The sequence below is a fragment of the Eublepharis macularius genome, chromosome 10 (assembly GCF_028583425.1).
Source record: "Eublepharis macularius isolate TG4126 chromosome 10, MPM_Emac_v1.0, whole genome shotgun sequence".
NCBI lineage: Eukaryota > Metazoa > Chordata > Lepidosauria > Squamata > Eublepharidae > Eublepharis > Eublepharis macularius.
In genome coordinates this window covers 54,381,482-54,402,360 of record NC_072799.1, presented here as the reverse complement: position 1 = coordinate 54,402,360, position 20,879 = coordinate 54,381,482, and the positions used below count along the sequence as shown (strand labels likewise).

At 40.9% G+C, this 20,879-nt stretch overlaps 1 protein-coding gene across 5 annotated transcripts in view; it reads left to right on the top strand.

The window, feature by feature from the left end:
- The window catches only part of TTC29 (tetratricopeptide repeat domain 29), a 267,221-nt gene that overhangs the window by 52,670 nt on the left and 193,672 nt on the right, over positions 1–20,879 (top strand). For all 5 annotated transcript variants that reach the window (XM_054990580.1, XM_054990579.1, XM_054990577.1 and 2 more), the window contains 2 exons: positions 13,935–14,147; positions 15,498–15,583. In XM_054990580.1, coding sequence (XP_054846555.1) covers positions 13,935–14,147; positions 15,498–15,583 — 299 coding nt within the window. The remainder of the gene's footprint in view (positions 1–13,934; positions 14,148–15,497; positions 15,584–20,879) is intronic.

Below are 20,879 nucleotides of genomic sequence, written 5' to 3'. Positions count from 1 at the left end.
TGAGCTGCACTTATTTCAAGAGGTCATTTGCTGATATTACACAAGAGTCAGTTTCAAGGGAAACTCGGGAGGAGGCGGGAATTCCACAAACTAAATTCCTAAATCTCTTTTTGAGCTCAAGGGAGTTAAGAAAGCAGTTTGAGTTTCTTCAGGACTAGCTTCTAAAAAGGAAACTCTTTTAAAGAAAAAAATCTAGTGCCCATTTGGATCATAATTAGGTTCCATCCCTAAAGTCTAATATATCTTTAAACAGGGCTGCAAATGAAATTTATTAAAGCTTCAAATGAATTATTTCATTGCTTTTTTAAAATTCATTTTCCTACTCTTCTCTTTTAAGTCTGTTACTGACACTGCTGCTTGTATTTTACCTGTCTCTTTCCATGGTGTTTTAATTATTTACTGCTTAATGAGTAGTACTGAGATCACGAAACTTCATTCAAAGCTTCCTGAACTGAATCACCCCCCACCTTTTGCTTCAAAGCTTCACAAGGTCTTGGAATCCTCCATTAGAAACTGCAGTTCTTATTATACAAAGTAAACCTTTGGCAAGACAAAGTTTATTAGCAGTAGTGGGCAGGGCTCTGTTCCAGAGATAGCCTGTTCAGTGGGACTGCAGTAAAGCACATGTCAGATTATTGTCTATAGAAAAACTTTACTGGAAATTACTAATGTTATAAATATGGCACAATGCAGTCAAAGGCAAGCACTTTCAAGCATGTCTTTAAGTCTATAGTAGAAGAGATACATGATTGAATTTCTCCCAGTTAATTCGAAAGGATTTAAATTTGCTGAACTGGATGGTTATCTCTAATTTCCTTCAATTTTCAGTGGCCAAATTTGATAGTATTTCTGAAATAAAATAGACACTCTGGCCAGTAGACCTAAGCATCTTACTTTCTGTAATACTGTGGTAGATCTCCCCAAAAAAGATGGTATTGTCCCCGTGGTATTTTGTTTGCTTGTTTGTCACCAGTGCAGCTGCTTGATGCCTCAGTAATTGGCAGGTGACTCAAGGGGTTAATGGAGTCTTCGGCTTTAGGAAGCCTTGGCTACTTTGGCCTGGCTTCTTGCTCTTAGCAGCAACTTGCTGAGAGACAACCAGGCTGCTACCATACGATATTAGCCTAGTTGTCTCTTGACCTGCCTGCCTATCTTGCCCACCTAGTGCTTCCTCTGCATCATTTACTTATTTATTTAAATAATGTAAATGGATATTTAAATAATGGTGACTGTTCTTCTTTCTAAACTGCCCCTGACACAAGGCTAACTTGTCATCTTTGTATTGTTTCACAGTTTGATTTCATGCACTTAAAAGGTATGCACTTGATTTTACTAATAAGAGTTTTTGATTAACATTACCTGGGCTGCCAATTCAATATGACATTTTATTGCTATGGCAAGAAATATGAAATTGAATTCATTTGGAAAGGACTTGGTTGTTAGAGTAACCATTAAAAACTGTGGATAAGAACTTTCTATGGCACTAATTATGCATGTGAATAAATGGAAAATAAATACTTTAATCAGTTAACTTGATTCAAGACTTTATCAGTTAAGTGATGTTCTTTCTTCATTACTACTGAGCATAGATTCGAAACAGATTGTATGTACAGAGCAGTAAAAATCCCACAAAATGTCCAGTAGTTCTACATTTAACAGTAATGTACATGAAATATTATGTCTCTTCATTTTAATTTCTGTAAGATTTCCATACAGTGGTTAACAATATAAAATTAAATGTGCTTTCTAGCTGTAGGAGAGCTGCTGAATAAATGTTCCTGATACACTTCTCAGGTTATTTTTATGCCATTGTTTTTAGCTGTTTTACTTTCACTGTAAATTGTAAAGTCTAGTAGAGAAGAAAATAATTAGCTGCTCTCAATACTGCTGAGACATGGAGCTAGAACAGGTCAGTCAGTGTATCTTGCAGATTGCGACATTTTAAATTACCTGAATAATACTCAAAGCAATCTTTGGACCTAATTAACAGCCTGCCTAATTAATGTCAGATGGTAACATACAGACCTAAGACAGATTTGCATTTATTTACTTATTTAATGTAACATTCATGCAACCACCTATCTTTATTTTTCTGTATTGGAAACTTGATATTTGTGTACTGTTTTCTTAAGTGAAGTAACTCTTCTTTTGCTTCCCCCTTCTTCAAGTAATCAATGTGCTGCTGAATGAGTTCATTTTAATGCATTCAATCATGCCTCTAATGTTTGTAGCTTACGGGCGCAAGCATCAGTAATGCAGGAATGTTATATGGCTTTAGTTTGGGCCATTTCATAAAATATTCATGGAATCAAAAATGTGCATCAAAATAGCGTCTGGGAGAATTACATTTATGTGCCTGCTTTTATGGCAGCTTCACATTTAAACCCATTTGTGTTAATATCTAGTCAATCTTTCTGTTCAAAAATAGTGCAAAATGTTAGAGATCTTACACATTCTCTTTTTTCTGTTCGTATTTGCCTAAGATATTTCTTACTTAATAAAATACACACTTTGGGGGTTGTTCTATAGATAAAATGAATGTAAAAAGAATACTGTTCAGAAACTGTAGACAATTTGTGTGGATTGTGTTTTCCATTTATAGCATGCAAACTTTTTAACATCTGCCCCATTCTTGCACACACACCCCAAAAAGGGCCAGAAAGGATGTTTTCTATCAACTCAATCTGTTAGCTTGTGTTTCAAAATATAATCTTGTTTAAGAGAATAACAGAAATCTTTTGTACTCACATTTCTAGTTTCTATGAAAAATGAATGATTTATGATATTTAATTCATTTTAATGTGATGTGTTTGCATTAATATAATTGTTTAGAATGAGACCCCCTATTGAAAGAAACACGTAGTTATACGTCCTTTCAGCTATTAAAAAAGAATTGATTACTGATTGTTAATTTGATGCTGTATCCTGGGGCCCTGTTACATTTTCTGACTATTTTTAGCAATGCTTTAGCTTTTGTTGTTGACTCATGGTTGTGTATGAGAAGTAGTGCTTTTTTTCAATTTCAAATTTATGTTCCATTGATACAATTTTAGAAAACATTGCTTGGGGAGATTGAATAGCTAGATCCTTTTAAATTATGGTATAAATTGTGTTTATGTTTAAGATATTTAAACATTTATTAAAACCTATTTTCTTTTTACAGTCAAGTTAGTATCCAAAAAGGTTTAGCAGAGAAAGGATTATGCTTAAGCATGTTTAATAATATATTGGTTTGATGCTGAGATATTTCAGAAAAATTTGGGAGATACTTTGTGTTTTCCCTTCACTCATCCTTTTCTCCGTAAAGAACTGTGACCTTTTTAATGCTAACTGTAAAAATGTAGATCCATACAATTTGGATTTTTGAGTACTCCATAACTTATTTCTTAATATTCTTCAATCTTTTTCTAAATATTTTTCTCATATTTTATTAAATGTAATACTTAGATATGTCTTTAGTAGCAGCAGCCTCCTTTTCACTGCAAACAATTGTGACCTTTTTAATGCTAGCTTTGAAAATGTACAACCCTACATTTTGGCTTTTGGAGTGCTCTGTTGCTTGCTTCAATCTTTTTCTAATATTTCATTGCTTATTATCAGTAGCAGTAGGTACTTGCAAAGCAATTGCAGTAGCAGTATTTAACATTTCAATTAGCTTTTCTAATTTAGCACAAATCAATTCTAAATTTTAAATGTTAATCAAAAAATGGTACAGTGAGATAATCTGAAAAAAATTATTTTTCACAGCTGTTTTGGGTACCCTAAGTTCATGAGAAAGTTCTTACTGTTTGTTCTAAAAATGAACAGTTTTAGGGTGTTTTTTACTTGTTTTCTCACTTGGCCAGGGCTTTTTTTCAGCAGGAACACGGGGGAACAGAGTTTCGGAACCTCTTGAAAATGGTCACATGGCTGGTGGCTCCGCCCCCTGATCTCCAGACAGAGGGGAGCTGAGATTGCCCTCCGCACCATGCGGTGTGGAGGGCAATCTAAACTCCCCTCTGTCTGGAGATCAGGGGGCGGGGCCACCAGCCATGTGACCATTTTCTCCAAGGGCAACCCACTGAGTTCCACCACCTCTTTTCCCAGAAAAAAGCCCTGCAGTTGGCCACTCCCATTTAATAAAAAAGAAAACTTCTCCTTGAACTTTCTGATGCAGCAAGATAGGCAAAGTTATAGCATCAGGTTCAAAACTTCCTTTTCTTTTTCCATTTCTCCATGCTTTTTTTCTGATTCAGATATTGCATTACTGGCTTGTTCACACAGGTAATCATCTCCAAGTGCCTGCTCAGCTGACCAGATGTACTGAGTGAGTCAAATGATTCAGAAAGCCAGAAAAAGCTGAGATTGTGGGTGCATTTTCTTATACTCTCAGACATCCTGGCTGTCCCCAAACACCTGCTTGGATTAGGAAATACATTATGTGAACAGATGATCAAGTTGCTTGGCATCCATAGGCACCTGTTGATTGTATGTGTGTATTCTCAGCAGATGACATTTCCAGTGGTATTAATTGTGTCTGCCTCTTTCAGTTGCTACTCATGTGAGCAGTTGCTACTCATTTAAACATGACAAAGACAATTTGGGAAATCATCAGTGCCGTCCTAAGCAAAGTTATGCCTTTTTAAGTCTGCTGACTTTGAAGGGGTTAACTCTGCTTATGATCACACAGTAAGGCAACAGTCTGAAGTAGGACTGGGAGGTTCAGTTTGGAATTCAGATTAAAATACTGACTTTTGACTGATTTGGTAAAATCCAGGTATTCTATATCAAAAATCAGGTATCTTGAATTTTTACCAATTTTTTTTAAAAAGTCTGTAAAATTTGAGCATTGTTTTCTATAGGAAAATCAATCTGGAAGACATGCAGTGGGCTGGAGGGGTCATTTTTCAACCACACTTCATCAAAGTTGGTGGGAACCTACTCCTTATGGTCATTTAAAGAACTCCCAAGTTTCATGAAGATTGGATCCCAGGGGCCAATTTTATGGGTCCCCAAAGAAGGAGCCCCCACTCAATCTCCATGATTCCCTGTGGGGAAAATATCTGGGGGATATCCAGGGGCTGGGGGTGGCATTTTTCATGCAAACCATAAATAGGGGACCTATTCCTGAGTGTCCTGTAATGAACCCTCAGGTTTCAGGAAGATTGGGCCCCAAGGATCAGTTCTCTGAGCCCCTGAACAAGCTGCCCCCTGCCACACTATTGTTTCATATGGGGAAGAAGACAAAGCTGACTCCCATTGCACTGGGGCAAGGATGCCATACCCAAGGCACACTTTCAAATACAAGCAGAGCTCATCCCAGAGAAAGCCCAATAGAATCAAACTGAAGCACAGAAATAGAGTCCCCCTAGAAATGGAAATTCCCTAGAAACAAAGTGAAGGAAGGAAACCAGCACCACATCAGACAATCATATCTATTCCACCCAAACAAAACTGAAGCAAGGGACACTGTTGCAACTTAGCCCAACAGAAGCAAACTGAAGCAAGGGAATTCCTTGTGCTTGTGATTGGGTACTGCTTGGTTCTATTCTGTAGTGTTCCCCACTGGCTGAACCCAGTGTTTGGCTGCTGAGAATGATACTGGTTCTGTTGCCCCAACAGCCCCCTGGATAGCTCCCAGATATTTCCCCCCATAGGGAATAATGGAGAGTGGCTGGGGGCACCTTCTTTGAGGGCACATAAAATTGGCTCCCAGGGTCCAATCTTCATGAAACTTGAGGGATCTTTAGAGGGCAATGAAGAGTAGGCTTTTTCCAAATTTAATGAAGTTTGGTTGAAAAATTACTCTTCCAGCCCACCAGATAGCTCCTAGAGTAATTTTCCCATAGAAAACAATGGCTGAATTTTTCGGAAATACCCGAACCGAATTAGATTATCAATTCAGAATTTGGAGGATTTTGAATTTTATCTCAGATTTGGTAAAAAAAATGAATTTATTGAATTTGGAGGGGTAGGTTACACACCCAAGTCTGAAGCATGCTCACTAGGATGTCCCATTGAACTCAGTGGGATTTATTTCTGAGTACACATGCTTAAGATTGTACTTTAAGAAAGTGCACGCACTCCCAGGACCATGCAATGATGTGCACATGCTCCCAGGACCATGCAATGATGTCACTTCTGAGAAGTGATGTCATCACGCACGGTTCGCTCGCCCCACTGGGGGGGTGGGGGGAGAGAGAAAGAGGGAGGGAGGAAAGGGGACGGAAGGGAAAGGAAGGAAGGAAGGGAAAGAAGGAAAGACATGGAAAGAGAAAGAAAGGGAGGCGTCAGGTGGGAGAAGGGAATCTCCCTCCTCTCAGCTGAAGTTTAAAGCCCCTTTGAGGCTTCCCCCAAACAGCTGAAGAGCAGGGGTTTAAGAGCTCCTTTCCCACAGCTCACAAGCTGGTCAGGGCCACCTGAACACGTGACAATTTTGCAGAGCTGCCAGAACACTGTTCCGGTGTGTTCTGGCAGAAAAAAAGGCCTGACCCTGTTCCTTTGGTCAAAGGGGAGACTTTTTACCCACTTCCTGAGCCAACAACAAGTTCCCAGATCTCTTTTGTCTCAGTAAAATTTAGGGCTGGCTGTCCCACTTTAGTACTTGAACTAAAAGTGCTTTATAAACTCTGTTTTTTCACAGTAAGGGTACACCTTTCCCTTTCTTCCTCAGACAGAAGACTTTCGGTTTGACCCTCTCTGTTCAGATGCTAAGCACCAATTTTCACTATTCAGTTTGCTCTGTCAACCCCTCCTTCTGTTAGCACCAACCGTAAGCTCATTATTCTGTTGCCAACTGCCATTCTTTCTCTGGCTAGCCACAGGAGGAAGGGACCTGTCAATCATCCTCTCCTCCTTGCTGCTGTTTCAAGCCTTTACCTGCTACTTGCTGGATGCAGCATTTGGCAATCCTAACATTTTTATGCTGAATCTGTCATAGCAGCTAACAAAGTGAAAACAATAAAAGCATAATACATAAATGATAAAAATATCAATAGAATATTGAAAACCAGCCACAAAATTGTTGATAAAACCTCAGTGAAGAACCAGATGCTCATTGTCGGTCTTCTCTGCCGTCCCACATGGGACTGCGCTTGCGCAGGCCTGCCAGCCGGAGGATTTTGTAGCTAAAATTTCCACTAGAAGGCGCTTGATGCCTCCCAGGGCACAGGCACGGCTTTTTTCCCGCTGAAACAGCCTACTCTCAGGAAGTGTGGTGCCCTCTACCCTCAGTTCCTCTTTTACCGCTGGTGTGAGAGGTTCAGTAGCGTGAAGGTACTCGTGAGTCGGTGCGTTTTTCTTTATGTCCTACTAGAAGAGAGATTGCAGTGAGTTATGGTGGAGAAAACTCTTTTTAAAACGTTCCAAGTGCAACACTAAGATAGCCAAAACAGACGAGCATTCACTCTGTCTTCTCTGCTTGAGTGAGGGGCGCAACACCCAGACTTGTAAGATCTGCCAGGGCTTCCCACTTGAAAGCAGCCCTTTGGGAGAAGCCGCTGGTGGTTGTGAGCCCACAGCATAAAACCGCTAAGACAAATCCGTCTGACAGCACAGCGGGCCAATCAGATCCTAACCCAGTCCCAGAACTCTAGACCTCTCAATCGGAACCAAAAACATCCTGGGTCCAAACTCCTCTTCGGGAACTGTCCAGCCAGTCCAACTCCGGTTGGAGTCGAAAGTGCCACTTGGAACAGAAATCACCTGTGCTCTCGGATCCATCAACATCTCAGACACGGTGTTCAAAGTTGAGAGAATTGGTCCATCTGGCAGTGTTTACACCTACACCGGCACAGGTTCAAATTTCGGATCTGACATTGGAATTGACCCCTTCGGAGTCCCTGAGGAAGAAGCAGGCTAAGACTAAGCATTTGATTGGCAAGGAACCAAGTAAAGCCAAGCCCCTGATGGACTGGCACTCCTTGGACTTGGAGACACTGGACCTACCGAGGACTCGCTCACCCAGGTCCCGATCCCCTTCTCTTCTGTCCTCTGAGGAAGAAGGGACGATCTGGAGAAACAAATCAACTTGAGGGAGAGCCAGTCATTCTCATTCAGAGCGATTGTCGTGTCTGTAATCCCTACATCCATGTCATTGTTCTAGGGGATGCTAATTACTAATACTGTGTTTTGATTTCATATTGTAAATACTATATGCATCACTTTCGTTTCTCCCTCTCCCAGCCTGAGAACACAGCTGTGTAATCTCTTTGAAGCTCACCAAAATGACCTTGTAGTATCTGAAATGTTACCGTTTCTTTCTGTCTTGTTTAGCTGATGTATAAACTCCAGCAAAAGTTCCCAGACTTCTTCCCACTCAAAACTGGTGGGTTAGGGAGGAGGGAAATGTTTGAGTATTTAGACCTGTACTTTCCTCAAGCCTCTATTCCTTTCAAGGAAGCTGTACTGCTTGGAGGCTTTCTTGCTTCTAAGTAAACTGGACCTGTATATGGAAATGATCTGATTTCTCAATAAAAAGCCATTTAACCAGGAACCTGTGTCTTGCTGCAATGATCCAGGGATCTAGCTGCCATATCAATCATCCATAGCCTGACAGCGATGCTGTTTGCAGGGATGCTCTCCAACGTACTGCCAACAGGTACCAATACACTGTGATGTAGACATCAATGAGCCTTTTCATACGGAGTCTGTTTTTTCTCACGGATCCTATTCAGACCATATGAGGAGGCCTCATTCCATTTAGGGCTTGGCAATGGCCTTTCAACTGCAGGAGACAGAACCAGGTCTATATAAAAAGGAAGCTAGCCCAAGTGGACCGTCTGACCCTTCAACAAATGAAGCTCTGGGGGAAACTGGCAAAGTCTCTCCCACGGATGATTTCAAATCCTATTCAGAACAACTTCAAAGGATGGCCAAAGCATTAGAAATTGTCGTCATGTCCTCAGATCTGAAACCTTAGGATAAGATATTACAGCATCTGTATTCAGGTACCACAACCAGTGTGACCTTCCTTGTCATTGAAGGTTTTATGGAACTTATGAACTCACTGTGTGAGAAACCAGCCTCTAACCTACGTACGACAAAGAAGACAGAGGCATTGTATAAGACCAAGGACAATTTGTATCCTTTCCTTTCAATGCACCCTCATCCTTGGTAACTGAGGAGATGTAATCTTAACAGCACCAGGGATCACATTCCACACCCTCTGATAAGGAAGGGAGGAAGTTAGGTGCCATCAGCGGGAAGATATATGTGTCTGCGGCACTGGGCATAAAGATCACCAATTACACTGCAATGATGGACGCGCACCAGATTTTTCTGTGCGGGAAGGCAGTCGCCTTTCATAAAAGACTTCTAGATGAACAAAAGCCTCTGGCAAAGGTAATTAGAGAGGAGGCCTTGCACTTAGCAAGACATCAGATAAATGCAGGCAGAAATACAGCCAATGCTGCAACCAGAGCCCTGACTTCGCCAATCATTCTACGGAGACACACCTGGTTGCAGTCCACAGCACTGCCTTTAGAGACCAGAAATAAATTGGAGGATCTCCCTTTTGAGGGCAAGTTGTTATTTTCAAAGAAAACAGACTACTATCTCATGCAGAAGCGAAAGGACCAACAGACTGCTAGATCTTATAGCGCCCTCCTACCAACCCAGCAGGCAACTAAGAAGCCCCAATACCAACTACAATGGCAGGCAACTACGTGTATCCTCAGAACCGCTCATATCAGATGAGCCAGGGGGGCTTTCCTAAGAGGAAGCAAAATCACGTGTCTAGGCACAGATCTCAGCCACAACCTGTCAAAGATCAGCAGCAACACAGTCAGAAACAATTCTGACTGCGCCAGGATGCTGAACCACTTTTTGGTGATAGGCTCAGTGCCTACTTCTGTGCCTGGTGTCTCATCACCACCAATGCATGGGTTCTTGATACTATTAAGCATGGTTATAAAGTTGAATTTGACTACTTACTGTGTTGGCATCTTCCTGATAAACCTGTTAACAAGCTGCAGCCTGAGTTGCTAGTAGAATTAAAGACCCTTATGGACAAGGGAGCTGTCCAACAGGTGTCCTCTGAACAGGAGTGACTAGGGTTTTATTCTAATTGTTTCCTAGTAGAGAAGAAAGATGGGAGTTTTAGACCCATACTGGACCTGAGAAACCTTAATAAGTTTGTCAAGCTACATAAATTTAGGATGACTACCCTTAATGTAATGATGATGTTACTGCCTCCTAACTCTTGGTTTGCAGTAATTGATTTGAAAGATGCATATTTTCACATCTCTATTCATTCTTTCCACAGGAGGTACTTAAGGTTCATCTGTGCAGATGAGATGTATCAGGACCAGGTACTTCCCTTTGGACTTTCTACAGCCCTTGGGGTATTCTCCAAGTGTATGGCAGTGGTTGTGGCCCATCTGAGGACGCTGGGCTGCTCAATTTATCCATGTCTGGACAACTGGTTGGTTTCAGTCATGTCGGAGGGCGATTTGCGTAGATTTGCGTAGACAGGTAAACGTGATGCTGAATACCTGTTCAGAGCTGGGCCTAATTGTAAATCACAAGAAGTCCAAGGTGATCCTGCAACATGGGTACAGTTTATAGGTGCTATTCTGGACACCTCCTTAAATAGGGCTTTCCTACCTGTGGGCCATAAAACTCAAGAGAACGGTTAGGATGTTTCTGAGGCACAGGTTTCAATCCACTAGATGGATTCAGACACTTTTAGGCCTCGTGGCCTCTACTACAGCAGTAATACCACTAGTCAGATTACATATGAGAGAATTTCAACTTTGGTTTATTTTGGTCTACTGTGTCCCAGCACATCCCCAGGAAAAGTTAAATATCCCCAGGGCAGCTCTCAGGAGCCTTACCTGCTGGTTAATGGATGATAATTTAATGGAAGGGATACCATTTGGTTCAGTTTGTACGGATGTGACTCTTACTACAGATGCATCCACAGCTGGATGAGGTGCACATTATGGGAGCCTTACAGCTCATGGACATGGACGAGAGCTGAACTCTCCTTACATAGTAATACACTGGAGTTAAGGGTGATCCGTTTTACCTTAATGTCCTTCTCAGATGCGGTAAGGGTCAAGAATGTACAGGTGTTAACAAACAACAGCACAGCTATGTTCTATGTGAACAAACAAGGGGGAACGACGTTTCGTCCTTTGTGTCTAGAAGCCATAGCCCTTTGGGAATGGGCTGTAGAACATGGTGTACACTTGCAAGCAATACAAATCCCAGGAGTAGAAAACACCATTGCAGACAGGCTGAGCAAGATCAAAACAAATACACACAAGTGGTCTATCAGGGGCTGTTATATCAGACTAGTATTCACAGAACGGGGTTCACTGGACATAGACTTATTCGCTACCAAGGCAAACAAGAAGATCCCACTGTTTTGTTCCAGAGGGGGCTTAGAACCAGACTTTCTAGGGGACGCGTTCCAAATAACATGGTCTGGAAGCCTTTTCTATGCCTTCCCAGCAATGCATCTGATATCAAGGATGGCAAGCAAGATGCAGGCAGAAGGGACAACGGCCATAATAGTGACACCTTTCTGGCCTAGGCAACCCTGGTTCCATTGAATGTATCAAATGATCAATCAGACCTTCCAACATCTCAGAGAACCAGACCTGATCCTGTGCCGGGGATTCTCCACCATGCTGTAAACAAACTCAAACTGATGGCATGGTTTCTGAGACAGTAGGACATTTATCAGCTAGAGTGGCAGAAGTAATACTGAACGACAAGAGACTATCCACTAGACAGTCGTATGATTACAAGTGAGGAAAATTTGTAGAGTGGGTGGCCAAGAAAGGGGTTGACCTGTATACTTGTCCCCTTGCTATGGTTATAGAATTTTTGTTGGAACTAAAGAACAAAGGACTTTCTGTTTCATCAGTAAAGGTTACCTAGCAGCTATATTAGCCTTCCACATGCCTGTTGACAAACGAACAGTGTTTTCTCATTACGCCATGAAACTGTTCATGAAGGGCCTACTAACTATTCATGAAGGGTCAACACTAACTGTAGGGACCACTGTGGCACTATCTTCTCAACAGGGGAAGATAGTGCCATAGTGGTCCCTACAGTTAGTGTTGACCAAATTGATGTCAAGACTCTGAACTCCTAGCCACATGTCACCTAAGGGACCATTCCATGAAAGTGGCAATGCTGATTGCTATAATGTCAGCTCGGAGGGTCCAGCGAGCTTAGCTGCATTATCAGTAGATCAACTTTACCTTAAAATACATAATTCAAATTCAAATTTATTATTACAGTCAAATGACCAGCAAGAAAAAGATCACATAAACAAACCACAGTTCCTATCTACATAAAAAGAAAGGGAGAACAGATTTAGTTAAAACTGTTATCATACTCTGCGGATAATAAATCCTGAAAGATAAAACTATCTTCAGTCTCTCCTTTTGTTAAAAACTTCCGCTTGTTTATGACCAAAAAACAGTATAAAATACATAATGAAAAAGTGATTCTGAGACCTAGATTGGAATTCCTACCCAAGATAGTGTCGAGATTCCATGTGACACAAGAGTTATCACTCCCAGTTTTTTTCCCCAAACCCTGTGGATGAAGCAGAAAAGGCTCTTCACACACTAGATGTGAGGAGGAGGATACTATTTTACTTAGATTGGACAAAGACCTTCTGGATAGATAGTTGTTTATCTGTTATGCGGGGCCCAAGAAAGGGAAGGGAGCGAGCACTCGGACAATTGCACAATGGGTGGTACAGACTATTAGGTGATGTTATAAAAAGGCTAACTTACCTTGCCCACTAGATGTGCACGCACATTCCGCAAGGTTGCAGGCGACGTTGACAGCATTCCTGAGAGTGAGTTTCTCTACTGGACATATGCAGGGTGGTGACCTGGTCGTCGGCAGACACCTTTGTGAGACAGTACACCATCTCTTGTCCTTGATAGACGAGAGATGACAGTGGGCACAACTGTCTTACAGTCCATCTTCCGCTGGAGAACAACTCCACTGCCTGGGTAAGAAGCTTGTTAATCTCCCATGTGGGATGGCACAAGAGACCAACAATGAAAACAGGGTTGCACTTACCTGTAATTGTTGTTCATTGAGGTCTTCTGTGCAGGCACACATACCCTCCCTTCTTCCCCACTGATGCTCTTCATCTTCTGAGGAGTGCGGCGGCAAGAGGATCTGAGGGTAGAGGGTGCCACGCCTCCCGGGAGTAGGTTGTTTTGGTGGGAAAACAGCTGTGCCTGCGCCCTGGGAAGCACCAAATGCCCTCTAGTGGAAATTTTAGCTACAAAATCCTCCAGCTGGCAGGCCTGCACAAAGGCAGTCCCATGTGTGCCTGCACAGAAGACCTCAATGAACAACAGTTACAGGTAAGGGCAACCCTGTTTTCAAGGCAACAGTAGTGATAAAAACAGCAGTATGCAGGTCATAAAGCAACCAGCTGAAAAAGCATGAGAAAGAGCTTGCGTTAAAAGTCTGGGTAAAAAAAAAATTGGCCTTGTGCTTCAATGACAGTAGGGAAAGTGAGCCTCAAGAGTGAAGGCATTCGAGAGAGTGATGATCATTGACGTGTTGATCTTGCTCAATAGATTTTTAGAGAAACATGAATTTATTTAAATAATCTTTTAAATAATGTATTTGCCCCAGAAATAATTTTTATTTGCAATTTCTGTAAGTATCGCTTGCCAGTCCAAACCATTAATGTCAGCATATTTACAAACCAAATATCCTGTTTTATATAATGCTGCTCTAGTGGGGAATATTATGCTTCAGTATTCTATGCGCTTACCTCTTTCTTATGTTTTGGGAGTGGGCTTTTGAAATATTTTCAGTCTTTAATAACTTCTACTGCTTTATTATAAAATATGATACCTTTAATCAGTACATAATATGCTACGGGGATTATTTGATGATAAGTTTTTTTCAGAATATTTTGTAAAGTACATTTCTCATAATTATGACTGACTTGTGTTCTTCAGGTCAGTTCCTGAAAGCTGCAGAACATTATGAAGCATTCTATCACTTGACAGTGGGGCGAATATGGAAAGATGAGACAGGCCGGACTCTTAATACGTTAGCCTGTGAGCATCTCTGGAGGATTTACACATTACTAGCAGACAAAATGCTACAAAATAAAGAACACCAACAGGCCATCAAAACTCTAATAAAAGCTTTTGAAATGGCAAAAGAAGGTGGGTAGAAAATAACACTCCTGCATTTCTTTCTTTAATGTGCAGGCCTTGCTTTCCCAGGAGTAAAGTAAAAAACATCGCCAAGTGTTTGATGATTATTTTCTATGAAATTCAAGACAAATGCTATCAATATATTTCTAAATCTTGTTGTAAAACAGAAGTACCTACTTGCTGACAACTAGGAATCCATTTATTTCTTGAAAGCTTTTAACTCCAAAAATGCAGTCTTCTGGGAGTACTGTGGTAAAACAATGAGACCATAATCAGAAGTAAGGTCACTGGCAACATTTTTGGTTGTAGTTCACTGATTATTCACTGCTACTTGACTAACACTACATATTGGCCAAGCTGTTAGCTAATTATGAAAATAAGATCTGTATCTTAGAGCTGGCAAATTATTACACCTCTTTGGGTTTCTTACACATAAATTCCAAAGCTTAATTGTAAGAAAAGAATTTTGTGATTTGGCCTGTAGTAAATGTGTTGAATACTCATTTTACTGTAAAGATGTCCTTGGTCTGGAGAAAGTAATGTGCTTTGTGACTTTAACACTAGTAAAATTTGATTCTGAAAGCAGGTTGGGCTCCATCACTCCATTCTATCTCGCCCACCCATGTACCCATTTGGGGGTTGCTTAATGGCAGTGATTCTCTTATGGCTGCAACATGTGTGGAGTATTACAAACACTGTACTTGGGATAAATTCCATGAATAGGAATCATGCTTTAGGCAGTATATTCTAATTCCATTTCAATACAAAGATGGTTTTCTCTTGAGATTTGTTCTGTCGGATCTCCCCACAGAAGAATGTGTTCTTCAGCACTTTAAAGCTGAATACTATTTAAAACGTTAACTGTTGGAGGACATTTATGCACTTCCGCTCAGTGAATTTTTAAAAATGTTTCAGGAAACGTTATTGTCACTGCTGTGGGAATGGGGTTCAATAATCAAGAACTAATTGGGAATGGTACATGATACTCTACTCATGTGTTTGGAGTAAGGACAGGTTTTGTGGTTTTCAGGACAGTGGGCAAAAAAACTTAAAGCACTTCCCCTCCTTGAGCTTTCCCTCTTTTCCTAAGGTCAGGGAGCATACCACCTTCCTGGCAACATAATTCTATCTCAGCCTTCTTTGCTTGCTGCTCCACGATCTAAAAAACAAGTAATACATACTATGTTATAGAGTTGTTTATAGGTTTTTCCTCCTGAAAGTAATAAAATACTTATATCAAGATAAATAAACAGATGTTAAGAAAAACCATAATGCTAAAAACTAGCTAACTAGTACAGTTAGCTATAGTCTATTTTTTAAAAAAGTATAATAATAATTGTAAGTCTCCTTCTCATTTAGCGGACAACAAGAATATGGAGGCAGAAGCTGCCTTCTGTTTGGGTCTGGCATATCATTCAGCTGGAGAGGAAGATACAGCAATATTGGTAAGTATACATGATTCTTATTTTACAGAGTAGTCCTAAGCAAAGTTATACCCTTTTAAATCCATTGAAGTCAGTGGGTTTAGAAGGATGTAACTCTGCTTAGGATTGCATTGATGCAGTCTTCCCTCTCTGCAACATTGACTTATTTATAGAAATTATAACTGAAATACAATCCATAAAGTTTCTCTTGAGGCTTTCAAAACCTTGATCTAGTGTTGTTGTTTATATAACTGGTGGAAGAGTACATTCCTTTGAATAGCAACTCTTAAGCTACATCTTAAACTCTATGTAAAAATCTTGAGTTTCAGAATGGCTTCCTGAAATATGTGTATTGGGCAGGGGTGGGAATGTGTTTAAAAAGAATAAAACATCAAAAGAACCTTGAGGCACCTGGATTTTATTTATTGTTGTCTTGCTGTCTAAAGGATTTACTGCCTTTAATACATTGAAATTGAAAGGTATATTTCTGTTGATATGCCTCCTATTGTCAGTTGCCATTTAAGCATTATTCAGATTCAGCCTGATTAGCCCAGCTTGGCCTGAGGTCATCAGTGTCTGGGAGCTAAGTAAGTCAGCCACAGTTAGTACTTGGATGGGAAGACCAAGAAGACTTGGGTTGCTGTGTGGAGGAAGGCAATGGCAAACCACCTGCCCATCTCATGCCTGAAATGCCCCATGGAAGAGGTTGCCATGAGTTGGTTGCAACCTGATGGCTTCATGTTCAGTTTCTGCAAATAGCTTCCTTTTCTGAGAATAACAAAGGTGATGGTTGCATTTGTATTCATGGCAAGAACTTTCTGTACTTGTTCATTATTTTATTTATTCTTACATTTTCCATTTTGCCTGACAAATGCTATATGTACACTCTTAAGCTAACCAAAGTTGGGTCAGTAAGAGATACTTTTTAATCGTGTTATATTTTATTCACTAGACCCAGTGAGTACCCAGTTTCCTGGGGGAAAAGTGTAGATGACTGGGGAAGGCAATGGCAAACCACCCCATAACAAAAAGTCTGCCAAGAAAATGTCGTGATGCGACATCCCCCCATGGGTCAGTAATGACTTGGTGCTTGAACAGGGGACTACCTTTACCTTTTTTTAGACCCAGTAGAGCCAATGTGGTATAGTGGTTAGAGTGTCAGACTAGTATCTTGGAGACCTGGTTTCAAATCCCCATTCTGTCATGCAAGCTCGCTGGATGACCTTGAGCCAGTCATACACAATCAGCCTAACCTACTTCACAGGGTTGTTGTGAGGATAAAATGGAGGAGTGGAGAATGAGGAAAGCCACTTTGGGTCCCCATCAGTGAGAAAGATGGAATATAGATTATATGAATAAATAAATAAATAAGGTCAATATTACACTCCAGATTCTGAACTTTTTATTTACTTTGTTAAGCAAGGACAGCTATCTAAACTAGTATTTATTGTTGTACTTGAAAACTGTATCATCCTTTCTATTGGGAGATCCTCCAGTTAATGCCTCATTAATCTATACTACAACGTCATGTTTGTTTTACTGTTGGTTGTATTCTCGTGGGACCTCCTCAATTGTGGTGATTTTTTAAAGTTTTTTATCTACAATATTTGTGTTTTTAATGTTGTAAACCACTTCAGGCTTTGTTTCGTGGGAGAGGCAGTCTAAAAATCTGATTGATAGACAAATAAATAAATAAATGCACCACTGTGGCAACATCTTTCCCACCCAGGAAGTTGGGGAAAGGCACCCCTGACAGTTGCTGCCACCTGATTAGCCAACAGAAGGCCCAGGTTCAGCATTACCTCCAAGTTATAAACCTGCTTATTCAGGGGGAGGTGGTTCAACCCCATCTAGAACAGGAGATATCCCAGTTCTTAGGTCAAACCTTTTCCCCCGCCAGTATTGCTTCTGTTTTGTTGAGATTAAGTTTCAGTTTGCTAGCCCAAGTCCATCCCTAAACTGCTGCCAGGGACCTGTTCATGGTTTCCACAGTCTCCCTGGGATCAACTGAAAGCACAAGATAGAACTGAGTGTCATCTACATATTAGTGGCAACTCAGCCGAAATATTTTTATTAGATCAGAAAACAGGAGAGCTTTAGCAATGACTAAGAACTTGAATGCACTGCTAGTGCAAGGAGTTTAGCAGTCAAAGTGACAAGCGAGAAAAATGACGTTAATAGAAGGCTTCAGAAATCGTCTGGAGAAGAGCAGTAAAATAAGATGGCAGGGCACTAAGGAAAAAAAATTCAATTGTTCAGGTCAATAAAGAATGGTAGCATTAATCCATATGTATTAAGATATATTTACTACATTCCAATTTAAAAAAAAAAACACCTTCCAGGATACCCACACCATCCAAAATCATAATTATAAAATTTAAACTTTTAATCCAGAGAAAATCAGCATGAGATCATTATAATTTTGTAATGCTTGAGAAAAATTGCTGAGTAAATTATTGTAGTAATCTTTACAGCAACATTCTGAATCTCGCTATTGGCTATGTATTGCAGATGGAGAACTGAGAGAATGTGTTGCTTAAGAGTCGAAATGTATGTGGCGTTGGCATTCTTTGATTGGAACTCCCATCATGTTGTTTGACCCTAAAGGCAACCCCAGGGAAACCTGATATGGCTCATGGCTGCATTTGTGGAGAAATGGGGGTTAAGAGCAACAGGACTCTAATCTGGAGAACTGGGCTTGATTCCCCACTCCTCCACTTTTTGGGGGGGGGGATTTTCTTTTTATTAATGTTTCTGAAGGGTTAAAGTAAATATTATTTCTAATTCACAACAAATCAAAGATGAATATACAAGTATCTCAACCAGCTATATACAAATGCTAGAAATGTATTCGAATCTGTGTTAAAATGAGATCATGTATATCGATAGTATAAGCATTTTTAACAATATTGATGTATGGCTGTTGTGGGTTTTCCGGGCTGTATTGCCGTGGTCTTGGCATTGTAGTTCCTGACGTTTCGCCAGCAGCTGTGGCTGGCATCTTCAGAGGTGTAGCACCAAAAGACAGAGATCTCTCAGTGTCACAGTGTGGAAAAGATGTAGGCCATTTGTATCTACTCAGGAGGGGTGGGGTTGAGCTGAGTCATCCTGTAAGAGTTTCCCAGGGTGTGGAATGCTAATGGCGGGAGGCTTCACTGTATCCTGAGGAGGTTCTTTTGCATATGGATTGGTGCTTGATGTGCTAATCTTCTCTGCAGGGCTATTGTCGGGGATAGAATGTTTTGTTAGCCTGGTGTTTTTCAGAACTGGAAACCATGCTCTGTTCATTCTTAAGGTTTCTTCTTTCCTGTTGAAGTTTTGCTTATGCTTGTGAATTTCAATGGCTTCCCTGTGCAGTCTGACAAAGTAGTTGGAAGTGTTGTCCAGTATTTTGGTGTCCTGGAATAAGATACTGTGCCCTGTTTGAGTTAGGCTATGTTCAGCCACTGCTGATTTTTCAGGTTGTCCAAGTCTGCAGTGTCTTTCATGTTCTTTTATTCTTGTCTGGATGCTACGCTTTGTGGTCCCGATGTAAACTTGTCCACAGCTGCAGGGTGTACGGTATACTCCTGCAGAGGTGAGGGGCTCTCTACTGTCTTTTGCTGATCGTAGCATCTGTTGTATTTTTCGGGTGGGTCTGAATACTGCTTGAAGGTTATGCTTTTTCATAAGCTTTCCCATCTGATCAGTAATTCCTTTGATATATGGCAAAAACACTTTTCCTGTAGGAGACTGTTTTTCCTTGGTTGTTTGATTCATCCTGGGTTTGATTGCTCTTCGGATTTCATTTCTGGAGTAGCCATTTGCCTGAAGTGCGTGGTTTAGATGATTAATTTCCTCATTGAGAAAGTGCGGCTCACATATCCGTCTTGCACGATCCACTAATGTTTTCATTATGCCTCTTTTCTGTCGGGGGTGGTGATTGGAGTTTTTGTGTAAGTGTATTGATGTAATTATATTTAATGAACCTAACTAGAATAGTTTAAGAAGTTTTATAGCATTGTTAAACCCCTTCAATCCCCTTTTCCCCACCCACTCCCACTAAAGAGGTTATATTTACTAACAAATATAATTCAGATAAACTTTGTTGTATTTAACTCTCCCCCTGTAACCCACCCACCTCCCCCCTCAACAAATAATTATTAACTAGTAGTATTCACACACCCCTCCTCTATGTTAAACACAAATATACCAACTGTTTGTGTACCCATAAGAAAAAAAGAGAGAATCTGGATAAACAGCCTTCTGGACGATGGTTGTTGTGGGTTTTCCGGGCTGTATTGCCGTGGTCTTGGCATTGTAGTTCCTGACGTTTCGCCAGCAGCTGCTGGTGAAACGTCAGGAACTACAATGCCAAGACCATGGCAATACAGCCCGGAGAACCCACAACAACCATCGTTCTCCAGCCGTGAAAGCCTTCAACAATACAGCCTTCTGGACCTTGTGAGATGTATCTCACTTAGGTATTCGGAACAAGTTCAAATACAGAAAGGCTGTTAAAACTCTGGGAGGTAAGAGAAATGAGTCCTCTCCCCCTTTCTCCCCAAACCTCAAACAACTAGATATGTTAAACATTGAATGTCTAAGCTGTAACTTCTTCAGTGGAAAGTCTAAGAATCCCCACTCCTCCACTTGACGCCAGCTGGGTTAAAGTAGGTCAGTCACAGCTTCTAGGAGCTCTCTCAGCCCCACCCATCTCACAGGGTGATTATTGTGGGGATAATAATAACATACTTTCTGAACAGCTCTGAGTGGGCGTTGTCCTGGTTGGCGGTATATAAATTGCATGTTGTTGTTGTTGTTGTTACACACAATTTTTTCAATCAACCCATCCAGGTAGCCTGTTCCCTCACCCTCCTGCCCTGCCCCACCCTATGGATATTTTGGATTGAGGAAATAGTGCAGGGGAAAAACTTAAAATTCTACCTCTCCCAGCACCACAGCCCAGATTGATGTTTTGAAGCCCTTCACAAATGCTTTCTATCGCTGAAGTTCCAGTCATGGGAGTACAATGCCACATGTGGTTTAACTGTACGGCTGCCTCAGGAGATTGTGGCTGCAGACATTTTTGCACCAGTAAATTGCTTGTTCACTTCTCATATTCTTGGCCATTGCACTCTACTAGATGATCTGAAATCACGCAGATATTGAAACAGAAGTTGTGGACTTGGTCCCTCTGATGTCGTCCCTCTGATGTGTGTAAATTGTGCAGCTGAGTTCAGAGTGAACTTAAAGATTTCAGTACATGGAGACAAAACCTTAAAATGTTCACCTAAAGACACACTTGATTGAACTGTACTGTTCAGTCTTCTTCATG